This window comes from Lepidochelys kempii, chromosome 5 (genome assembly GCF_965140285.1).
Source record: "Lepidochelys kempii isolate rLepKem1 chromosome 5, rLepKem1.hap1, whole genome shotgun sequence".
Classification (NCBI taxonomy): Eukaryota; Metazoa; Chordata; order Testudines; family Cheloniidae; genus Lepidochelys; species Lepidochelys kempii.
The window spans coordinates 62,692,962-62,705,401 of NC_136384.1; the positions used below are offsets into that span (position 1 = coordinate 62,692,962).

At 40.5% G+C, this 12,440-nt stretch overlaps 1 protein-coding gene across 2 annotated transcripts in view; it reads right to left on the reverse strand.

Annotated features, from left to right (window-relative positions):
• Positions 1 to 1,787: 1,787 nt before the first annotated feature.
• The window catches only part of RIOK2 (RIO kinase 2), a 38,695-nt gene continuing 28,042 nt past the window's right edge, over positions 1,788 to 12,440 (reverse strand). For both annotated transcript variants that reach the window (XM_073344575.2, XM_073344574.2), the window contains 2 exons: positions 12,092 to 12,188; positions 1,788 to 2,072 (listed from right to left, as the gene is read on the reverse strand). In XM_073344575.2, the coding sequence (XP_073200676.2) occupies positions 1,911 to 2,072; positions 12,092 to 12,188 (259 nt within the window). In that variant the 3' untranslated portion in view covers positions 1,788 to 1,910. The remainder of the gene's footprint in view (positions 2,073 to 12,091; positions 12,189 to 12,440) is intronic.

A 12,440-nucleotide genomic window follows, 5' to 3' on the forward strand; every position in this document is an offset into this window, starting at 1 on the left:
CCTATTCCCCCAAAATATTCCCCCAAGCCCTACACCCCCTTTCCTGGGGAGGCTTGAGAATAATATCCTCACCAGTTGGTACAGGTGAACACAGACCCAAACCCTTGGATCTTAAGAACAATGAAAAATCAATCAGGTTCTTAAAAAAAACGGTAAAAGAATCACCTCTGTAAAAATCAGGATGGTAAATACTTTACAGGCTAATCAGATTCAAAACACAGAGGATTCCCCTCTAGGCAAAACTTTAAAGTTACAAAAAACTGGGATAAACTTCCCTCTAGCAAAGGGAAAATTCACAAGTTGAAAACAAAAGGTAATCTAATGCGCTTTACCTTATTTACTTACTCTTTTTGTACTATCAGAGACTTGTACAGGATGGTTTATAGGAGAAGGAGTTTTTTGACCTGATGCTACTCTGCTTTCCCCAGAGAACACACCAACAAAGCCTCCCCCCCCCACCCCAAGATTTGAAAGTATCTTCTTTCCTCATCAGTCCATTCGGTCAGCTGCCAACCAGGTTATTTGAGCTTCTCAACCCCTTACAGGTAAGGAGGAATTCTAGGCTACCCTTAGCTGTGGTTATGACAGTCTCTATCTTACAGACAATGCATGGGTAGGGATGCAAGGTCGAAGGAAAATGTGAGAAGAATTAAGGTTGTTTGGGTAAATGTATTTCTACTCTTTCTAGTTTTATTTTAAAGTGTAACTTTATCTTTGACTTTTCAGGCTAACCTTTCCGATTTTCCCACAGAAACTACAGTGTTCTCTTAAGGGCTTCCCGCATAAATCAAAGACATAATTTTTTTTTTTCCTGGCCTCGCCATTAGGCTTGCTTAAAGTAGGGATTCTCAACCTTTCTTCCTGAGCAGCCCGCACCCCATGCTAAAAAACTCCACTGCCCACCTCTGCCACAACTGTTTTTCTGCATATAAAAGCCAGTGCCACGGTTAGGAGGTAGCAAACAGCGCAACTGCCTGGGGCTTCATGCTGCAGTGGGCCCCACAAAGCTAAATTGCTCAGGCTTTGGCTTCAAACCCAGGTGCAGGGCTCAGGGCCCCGGGCCCCGGCAAGTCTAATGCCAGCCCTGGTTGGCAGAATCCCTGAAGCCGGCTTGTGGACTCCCAGGGGTTGAGAACCACTAGCTTGAAGGATGATGTTTATGTTTGCCCAAGATTTTCAAAATGCATGAGCAAATTAGATGCTGAAAGTTATGGTAATGTTCTTTGATATATAGTTTCCAGAATCATCTGGAACAGGCTAGAGTTGTATTTATTGGTAACTGAACAGGCATATTCAGAGTCTGAGTGCCTTCCAGACCTATGCAACATCGTTCTTATTACTCGTCTTTCCGGGCAAGATTTATAGAAGCAGCCTTGGAGTGAGTAAAATCAATGAGAGTTGCTAGGTTCAAAGATCTCTTATTAACTTACGGTTTATTAATCTTTGTACAGGTACAAAACCCAAATTCTTGCAAAGGGTGAAAAACTACTTTGTTTCTGACTGTTTTCAGGTGCACGTGATACAGATTCTTCAAAAGACCTCTGCTTATAAATCAGGGACACGTTGAATAATTTTGGTTGTCAATTTCTTTTCATTGCAAACATGTTTTAAGAAGAAATACTTCACGGATAGTTTTCAGACTAAATATCCACAGTAAAACGTGCCTATAAGAGATACTGTAGGCCATTATTCCAGTTTAATTATCTTAATTGGAGTCCCTAATTTAAAAATTAGGTACAATCAGAAGTTTTACAAACAGTTTCAAACTACAAAACAAAAAGACAAGGTTACAATAGCAAGAATGAAATTTATTGACTATAGATATAAACATTCCAATTTCCAAAAAAGCAAGTACATAATCTATGCATCATAGATAAAAATACTGGTACTCCATTGGAAGTTATAATGCATTAGCCCCAGAAACTAGCAGCATCCAAAGTTGACTTAATATTGAACATATTTTCTCGACGCTGTTTGGTATAAACATTTGCCTCTCCTTTCTGTAACCGCTGTCTCAGAGCAGCTTTCTGCTGTTTAGTCAGCTGACGTTTTATCTTCTGTTTCACCAGTTCCTAAAAATAATTAAACCACAAGCATCAGTATTGTTTATATGACATGTAACATTTTAGGACATACTAGTTTATATTTACACAGTGCTTTCCCACCCGAAAGTGCCTTATGCATGGATATTTAAAACAAAAAAAAAGGTGATGTTTGGTGCCTGGAGACTGTCTTTTTAAATGAAAAAAGTTACCTTGTGGATATTGTAAGTCCTTGGTACACCGGACCCTTGCTAGAATGTGCGTCTATATAGCAAAAAGAAAAGGAGTACTTGTGGCACCTTAGAGACTAATCAATTTATTTGAGCATAAGCTTTCGTGAGCTACAGCTCATTTCATAGTGCGAATTTGCATATAACGCGGTTGCGGCCATGGACCCCAACATTTAATTGCAATTCATTTTAATGCAATCCCTGCGTTAACGCAGTACCGCACATGGATCCCAAATCCCGCATTCTAGCAAGGGCCCGGTGTACTTGTTATTTGGCTTGTAGCTATATTTTCTGGCACCCTTGTTTTTTTTGAAAAAGTCTTATCTGCAGAAGTGATTTGAAATTCTTCCTTCAGTTGTTCCCCTGTAGAGAGGCAAGATACCTAACATAGTTTAGGGTATATGCTCTTACAAAGATCCACAGGGTTTAGGGAATGTCTTCTTTTGAGTCTTGAACAGCCTCTACCACAGATGGTCAGTTGAACAGCAACAGTAACTGTCATTTAACTAAACAGGCAGTCGTTTTCTAGTACTTTGATACATACCATCCACAATTATTTATTCATGCTAGGTCCTACTTGCCATCACGATGGCAATAGCTACACATCACAAAAATCAAACCACAGCTTAGTAGATTTTGGCTGCAGATTGCTCTGTAGTGGAGAACTAGCACAATTCAACTAACTCATTTCACTTAATTCCTCAGAATGAATTAACTAGAAGGGGACCTAGATCTCATTGTGGGGACTAATACAATTAATTGATGTTGGGAGAATAGTTAAAGAAGTTGCAATATTTGAAAAATTATGCCGGAACAAGCCATCGACTGAGATTTTAGCAGTATATTGCAGCCTCTCCTCCTTTGACACATCATAACGCATCTTTCTCCTTACCCAATTTGACAAAAACCACAGGCGTGGCTGATTCTGTGGGGATAACTTGCAGGAGGCAAACTTCATACATCTCATCGAAATGAAACAAAACAAAACCTTTCATAAAAACAAAACAATCTTCCAAACTGGCCTAAACTTCAGTGAGAGGCAGGCATGAACTAAGGATAATCCACGGACCTAGACTCAGGGCTAAAAGGCTGACCAGTTCAAAACAAAACAAAACAAAGGGCAGGTCTATACTAACCCTTATGTTGATATAACTTACATCACTCACTGGTGTGAAAAAGCTACCTAGAAGCAACACAAGTTACAGTGACTTAAGCGCTGTCCACACCATTGCTATGTCAGTGGGAGATGCTCTCCCGCCAACATAGAGCTTCTTCACCAGACATGCTACAGCTGTGCCGATGTAGCACTTCTATTGTAGACTCGACACAAAACAAAACCCCCACAGCAGCTTAGGAAGTACAGAAGTTGAGGTCCCAAAAGCACCATCAACCAGATTGTGTTGCACATGTGGTATGTTCTGTTCCTGTTAAATGTGTAACAAAATAAATTACTATCTTTATTGTAAAATGTACTCCATAAAATGCACTGAGTGTAAAATGTAGCTAAGTTAGGGTATGTCTACACTACGAAGTTAGGGTATGTCGAATTTATAGAAGTTGGTTTTTTAGAAATCGGTTTTATATATTCGAGTGTGTGTGTCTCCACAGAAAATGCTCTAAGTGCATTAACTCGGCGGAGTGCTTCCACAGTACCGAGGCTAGAGTCGACTTCCGGAGTGTTGCACTGTGGGTGGCTATCCCACAGTTCCCATTCTCCGCTGCCCATTGGAATTCTGGGTTGAGATCCCAATACCTGATGGGGCTAAAACATCGTCGCGGGTGGTTCTGGGTACATATCGTCAGGCCCCCGTTCCCTCCCTCCCTCCCTCCGTGAAAGCAAGGGCAGACAATCGTTTCGCGCCTTTTTTCCTGAGTTACCTGTGCAGACGCCATACCACGGCAAGCATGGAGCCCGCTCAGCTCACTGTCACCATATGTCTCCTGGGTGCTGGCAGACGCGGTACTGCATTGCCACACAGCAGCAGCAACCCATTGCCTTGTGGCAGCAGACGGTGCAATAGGACTGGCAGCCATCATCGTCATGTCCCAGGTGCTCCTGGTCGCCTGTGTGAGGTCGATCAGGAGCACCTGGGCAGACATGGGCACAGGGACTAAATTTGGAGTGACTTGATCAAGTCACTCTCTTTAGTCCTGCAGTCAGCCCTATTGAACCATCTTATGGTGAGCAGGCAGGTGATACGGATTGCTAGCAGTCCTATTGCATCATCTTCTGCCGGGCAGGCAAGAGATGAGGATGGCTAGCAGTCCTATTGTACCATCTTCTGCCAAGAAGCCATGAGATGTGGATGGCATGCAGTCCTTCTGCACCGTCTGCTGCCAGCCAAAGATGTAAAAGATAGATGGAGTGGATCAAAACAAGAAATAGACCAGATTTGTTTTGTACTCATTTGCAACCCCTTTCCCCCATCTAGGGGACTCATTCCTCTAGGTCACACTGCAGTCACTCACAGAGAAGGTGCAGCGAGGTAAATCTAGCCATGTATCAATCAGAGGCCAGACTAACCTCCTTGTTCCAATAAGAACAATAACTTAGGTGCACTATTTCTTATTGGAACCCTCCGTGAAGTCCTGCCTGAAATACTCCTTGATGTAAAGCCACCCCCTTTGTTGATTTTAATTCTCTGTAAGCCGACCCTGTAAGCCATGTCGTCAGTCGCCCCTCCCTGCGTCAGAGCAACAGCAAACAATTGTGCATCTGAGTTGAGAGTGCTGTCCAGAGCAGTCACAATGGAGCACTCTGGGATAGCTCCCGGAGGCCAATACTATCGAATTGTGTCCACAGTACCCCAAATTCGAGCCGGCAAGGCCAATTTAAGCGCTAATCCACTTGTCAGGGGTGGAGTAAGGAAATCGATTTTAAGAGCCCTTTAAGTCGAAATAAAGGGCTTCATCATGTGGACAGGTGCAGGTTTACATCGATTTAACGCTGCTAAATTCGACCTAAAGTCCTAGTGTAGACCAGGGCTTAGTGTTATTGTAACTTTAGGTTTTGCATTTCCTAATTTAGGGCCTTTATGACACTAGAAGAGAGCAATTAAGGTTCAAAAGTCAGACCACATTGAGGGTTGAGAGAGAGAGAAAACAGCCTCTATGGATCACTTATTACCTGGCCTGTGACGTGGGTGGGGAATGTCACAGCCTTGTCTTTCATCCCCTTAACATGCAAGCCAGCAGAAATGAGCTAGCACATAGAGAGAAGCAAGCCGCTACTGCTACGACTGGCACAAAATTACTTCCATTGTGATTTTCACAATACAATCCAAAAATTGAATATAGCTTTTTTATTTAACCAACTATTTTATAAACTGAAAACAGCCTGCAGTTGAAGCCTAACTTTTTTTCAACCTCAGCATTATATAAAAGAAGGCAAAGGCTCTTCTATGAAGAAGCTCAACACATAATGGGGAGGGGGGGAAAAAACAAAGCATGAAAAATAAAAAGAAACACTCATACTTTCTACCTTCAGAACTGAAACACAAAATGAGTTCGTCCACCTAGCCCAGCATCCTGTCTTTTGACAGTGGCCGGTGCCGGATACTTCAGAGGGAATGAACAGACAAGGGCAATTTATTGAGTGATCCATCCCGTCATTTAGTCCCACCGTCTGGCAGTCAGAGGTTAAGGGACACCCAGGGTTGCATCCCTGACCATCTATTAGCCATTGATGGACCTATCCTCCATGAACTCATCTAATTTTTAACAATGTTATATTTTTGGCCTTCAAAACATCCCATGGCAACAAGTCCCACAGGTTTACTGTGTGTTGTGTGAAGTAGTACATCCTTTTATTTGTTTTAAACCTGCTATTAATTTCAATGGGTAACCTCTGGTTCTTGTGTTATTTGAAGGGGTAAATAACGTTTCTTTATTCACTTTCTCCACACCATTCACGATTTTACAGATCTCGATCATATCCCCTTAGTCTCTTTTCTATGCTGAACAGTAAATCTTTAATTTCTCTTCATATGGAAGATGTTCCAAACCCCAATCATTTTTGTTGACCTTCTCTGTACTTTCCCCCCAATTTTAATACACTTTTTTCAGATGAGGTGACCAGAACTGCAAGCAGTACTCAAGGTATGGGCATACCATCGATTTATATAATGACATGATGATAGTTTCCTGTCTTATTACCTATCCATTCCGAATGGTTCCTAACACTGTTCGCTTTTTTGATTGTTGATGCACATTGAGTGGGTGTTTTCAGAAAATTATCCACAGTGATGCCAAGATTTTTTTCTTGAGTGGTAACAGCTAATTTAGATGCTATCATTGTGCATAGTCCGGATTATGTTTTCCAATGTGCATTACTTTGCATCTATCACCACAGAATTTCATCTGCCATTCTGATGCCCATGACCCAGTTTTATGCGATCCCTTTGTAACTCTTCATAGTCAGTACGAGAATGATTTGCCAGGGTGGTTGTGTGCAGGACTTGAACTTCAGAAGACACCCCCTTCTCACCCCATGCCTTACATGCTAAGTGACCCTTATTTCCCTGGCTATTTAGGGCACTCCACATTAAGCCTCAAGATGTTGAAAAAAAATTGCAGTTCACTTTCAAAAAATTCTCAATAAAAATAGGGACAAAATTGTTTTTAGTTTGATTTCCCCCCCCCCCCCAAACAATTCCATTTAACATTTTGTTACTTGGAGAAATCTGAAAGTAAACTACTCCCCCTTGTGGTTCAAAATAGTACAGGATTTTTCTGGCAACGTACACAAAACAAACACCTAGAGAACTTTTGCAGCATTAACACAAAAAAGGCAGCAAAAGCACAACAAATTTTAAAAAGTGGATTACACACAAAAACTATTTACTGTCATGCACAGACAAACATTTTCCACTGAATACAGAGAGTCTCCTCTTGCAGGTCAAGTCGAAATGAGTAATTACTACTGATGTGAGCTACCCAGGTCCATGGAAAGTATTTTCCTGTTGGTTTATAAGTACCAACATCCAACAAGTGAATTGTAACATCACATTTATTTCTACTGCTTCTTCTCAATACCAGCTTCCTATAGAATTGGTTCTTGGACTAAGCATAATGAAACAGAACAGAAGCTGCAGTTTGTAAATGGAAATACCTGGTCAGATACATTTCTATTACCATATCCAATACTACTGAGATGCTGCTTCTTTGAATGTTAACCTTCCACAGTCTCCTCTGACAAAAAAAACAGAAAAGATGACAAAGGTCCACCAATTCCTATGATGTAGCAATTGTAAGAAGGTAGTAACGTGGGATATGCAAACCTGACCCTAACAATTCACGCTTAAGTGATTCAGGCAGATGGGAAATGGGGGACCCTACCACCCTCACAGACCCTACTGCCAGGGAAAAAAATCCTTCTCAGACTGAAGTGCATATACTGGCCTACTTGCCCTGAGCAAGTAAATCTCAGTCTTTTCATCATAACCATGCTAAGGGTTGATGACTAGGTTGAGTGCTTTGGACTGAATAGATCAAAGCTTTATTATTTTAAAATTTTGCAAAATCCAGTTTTCCTCTGGTGGCTCATTTTGAATAAATCCTTAGTCAAGTTTGTGAGAGTGCAGTAAGATGCCCACATAGTCTCCATGTCAAAGTAATTAAACGTTTTAGCCTAAAATAGCTGGGATTTTCTATAGCTGATCAATTTAGTATCTCTGTATTGGACATTCTTCAAAACGTGTACATACTATATGCTGTATTGTTTATATATAAATTCCTGATGTTATATACAAATTACATATAACTAAATAAAGCCTATTTTAACACAGAGCACTCTTATTATTCGATAGATACAACTCATCTGGGCCTGTTGATTTATTAAGAGTTCCTGCTTTTGGAAGCACAATGCTAACGTAATTCCATGAAGATATGTAGCTTATTTGGAAAGCCAGAACCATATTAAGGTTGCTGCTGCCACCAAGTGGTTTTTCAAATCTCAAGTTCTGTATTCGTTTCTTCTGTCTGGATTCGATAGCGCCTCCCTCTTTTTGGAATCCTACCTGCAAGATTGCATTCATTTCTAAGAATTTAGAGATTGTGCCTGTAGTGTTGTCAGCCCATCCCTTTTGCCAAGGGATTCTTGAACTATCACAGGAGTCATAGCTGCCTGTTAGCACATGGTTCTAATCCTGAAGTTCCTTCTAGGCAGCAGTTCTGCGGAAAAGGACCTAGGGGTGACAGTGGACGAGAAGCTGGATATGAGTCAGCAGTGTGCCCTTGTTGCCAAGAAGGCCAATGGCATTTTGGGATGTATAAGTAGGGGCATAGCGAGCAGATCGAGGGACGTGATCGTTCCCCTCTATTCGACATTGGTGAGGCCTCATCTGGAGTACTGTGTCCAGTTTTGGGCCCCACACTACAAGAAGGATGTGGATAAATTGGAAAGAGTCCAGCGAAGGGCAACAAAAATGATTAGGGGTCTGGAACACATGAGTTATGAGGAGAGGCTGAGGGAACTGGGATTGTTTAGCCTGCAGAAGAGAAGAATGAGGGGGGATTTGATAGCTGCTTTCAACTACCTGAAAGGGGGTTCCAAAGAGGATGGCTCTAGACTGTTCTCAATGGTAGCAGATGACAGAATGAGGAGTAATGGTCTCAAGTTGCAGTGGGGGAGGTTTAGGTTGGATATTAGGAAAAACTTTTTCACTAGGAGGGTGGTGAAACACTGGAATGAGTTACCTAGGGAGGTGGTAGAATCTCCTTCCTTAGAGGTTTTTAAGGTCAGGCTTGACAAAGCCCTGGCTGGGATGATTTAACTGGGAATTGGTCCTGCTTTGAGCAGGGGGTTGGACTAGATGACCTTCTGGGGTCCCTTCCAACCCTGATATTCTATGATTCTAGCACTGACAATAGGATTTCAATAAAAGGTGACAATTCTTACTCCAGGCAACTATTATGCATATAAAACAATTAAGAATGCATTTTCTTCTAAGTTCTGGAAAATACTTTTTGGCTAGATTTACTCCAATAAACACAGTCAGCATACAAAATTAATCATTCATATACATAGATAGATAAAATATAATAAAAAAAATTAAATAAAAACAGGCAAATGTTCTGGAAATAATACAACCACTTGAAGGCACTCTTGTATAAAGCAAGGCTACTCCATAGGAATAAAAGCATCAGTTAATAGGACAAAATCACTATTACAGTGTTCCTCAAACAAGTGAAGTCCTTCATACACAAACTACAATCTAACAAGATTGAAAAAGTCCGCCAAAATAATTATGTCAGTCATATATTGACTGTTAAACAAAACGTTCCTCGGCTATGTACCCTTATTATGGGATATAAATACTCTGCAACAATCCTCTGGACATTTTGATTCATGACATATGCTATATTTGGGTTAGGGTACATTCCTAAAAGTGTGTAGAGATAATCTATAGAGTTTGTTTCCTATTCCTATTTGCAAATGAAATGGAAACTGAACCATCTCACCTGGTTTGCAAAGGAAAGCATCTACAGCTATAACAGGATTTTAACCCATAGAAAGGTTATCTTACTAGTGAGGTGTATCAGCAGAAATTACTGAATTATTTCTTCATTTGGTAAAGCAGAAGGTATGTTAACTTGTACAGAGTATAAGCCATCCTTTCCTTCAGCGAGCTTTCTAAAATGAGCTTGCATTTATTTAAAGTATGGCAGAAGGAGCCAGCATAAACTATTTTTATTTGAGTAGGGGGTTAAGGTATTAAATACAACTATAAAAATTCTCATTCTTCACAGAGAGTCAAATTTACAGTACTGAAGTAGTTTAATGCCAAAGTTTTAGGGAAAGGTGCAAAAGAAATTTCTAGGAAGAGAGGAGGTGGGTAGGACAAATTGCCTTTGGACTTATTTTAAATGTACTTCTCACTTTACATCCCAAACCATTTTTTATTTTTTAAGTTTGGCTAACAATAGAAGGGAACAAACTGATTGTATCTTAGATAGTGGCCTACCAACATATACATTTGTGGCTGCTTACATGTAAAAGAGTTCATATTATTCCTGGGGACAAGCAGAATTCTTCTGTGCCCCATAATTTTGTATTTTCCCGCATAAAATACATTTTGCCCAACAAGTGCTGCAGTTCTGCCTTTTGCCTACCAGAAGCCACTGTGGCACCAGAAAACCCAGTTGCATGGACCCCCCCCCACCCTCTCCCCCCAAAAAACCTTTCCCACCCACCTCCAGGTTCACTCCTCCCCCCCCCCCTTAGCTCCTCCGTTACCCCTGACTCCCCTAAGCCTTTGCACTACTTCTGACAGGTGCAGGAAATCCAGTTCTGTATTGTAATTTAAATGAATTACTCAAAGTTCTGCATTAATCTTCCTTATAAGAAATTTGTCAAAACAAAACACCCCACAATCTTTTTTTTGGGGGGGGGGGGTGTCTGTATTGTTACAGACAGACTCACTGACATATTCTACAATAAATTACCAAAATAATTGAAACTGGCATGATAATATTGTGTTATTTTGACAAATCAAATAAGCAGACTTGTGCAGAATTTTCAAATATTGTGTGCACAATTTTTAATTTTTTGTTGCAGAATTCCCCCAGGAGTATCATATGCTGGAGTTGAACTTAAGTTGTCGGACATCTAACTGGCAGCTGCAACCAAAGATGAGCACAGCTTGGTGGCAAACAAATCTTTGGGAAGTGTTGGAGATCTAATCATCATTGGGGGGAGAAGGGGGGCGGCGTGGGAGGGGGAGGAGAGGAAGGGGGGTGTTAACATGATTAGTTAAAATGGTATTACCAGCCCTGTTTTCTCCTCCTTCCCCTGGACATCCCAGGAAAGAGCTATTATTCATTCCAGGCGCATATCACACTTGCCCCTTTTAAACTTTTGAATTTAATTAGAAAGTACATAGGGTTCAGGCAGTGCCATTTCATACATAAGCTATAAAACAGCCTGCTGGGAATGGGTGGCAACCTTCACCCCAGAGAGTGTACACACCATCTTTGATGCTCTTGATCTCCACTAGCTGAGATTGCAAATTTAGGAATATGCTGCCAAGACAAAAAATGAAACCAAACCAAACCAAAATATACACACACACACACACACAAATAAGGCCTATAAGTTTGTTGTCTGGCACAAGTGAACAGACACAATCTAAATATTCTCTCTGCTGAAAAATATATTATGATAGAACAAACAAGCCTACAAGAACATCATGCTTTCTCCCTGGATCACAAGGCTGCTAGAGGCAATTTAAAAAAAAAAAAAAGAGCCTCTGAAGAGCACAATTCCACTTTAAATGGCTGATATGGTTAAAGTTACATCAATCATGTTTTGCAGTGTCTCACAATTGTTCTGGATTTTCTGCCTCCCTCTACAATCGGGAGGATAAAATACTCAGGGCCCTGTGTACTCCACAGCAAATTACACTTCTATTCTGTGGCAAAGACCGTAAACTTTGCAGTATTCAGGTACAGCAGAAGGAAAGTCTGGACAATTGTATTTAAATTGTAAAAATTGAAAGTTTTATGAATTAAATAGGAAAACGAATAATGCAACCATTCTAGTATCCCCTATAGTTTTCCCTACACAAAATTAAATGTATTTAAGGCTGTGCCACATTTTTGGCTTTCAACAAACCAACATAAAAACTTAGATTCCGGAACACAATTCCATGATCATGGAATCACAGAAGACACCAAAATCCGATGACACTAATTTGGACTGACCCACAAGTTAGAGTTGGAAGACAGTTTTAACAGAAAAACATTGGCATCTTACAAGTTTAAAAATCTACAGATGTAAACTAGAAAGCACGTATATATACACACACACACACTAGTTACCTGAGGAATTGTTGAACAGCTCCCAAAACTGCCAGTGGAGGTGGCACTTAAGGTTCTCATTCTGTGTTCATTGAGGTGAACCACACTTTCTTCGTCTCTACAATATATACATTGGATTTTTATTTCATCTAGCAAAAGACAAGACCAATATCCTTTGGCTACAATCCACCATAGTCTAATAAGTTTTAGAGATACAGTCTGAAAATTTCCAACACAATTTAATATTTGCATAACAAGGAAAATTTACATTTTGCAATATTAACTTGACTTCAACGTGATGGGTGTTTTATATCCTCTAAAGATTTTCAGTTCTGATTTGTAACATTATACAATGACCAAGAACATATTA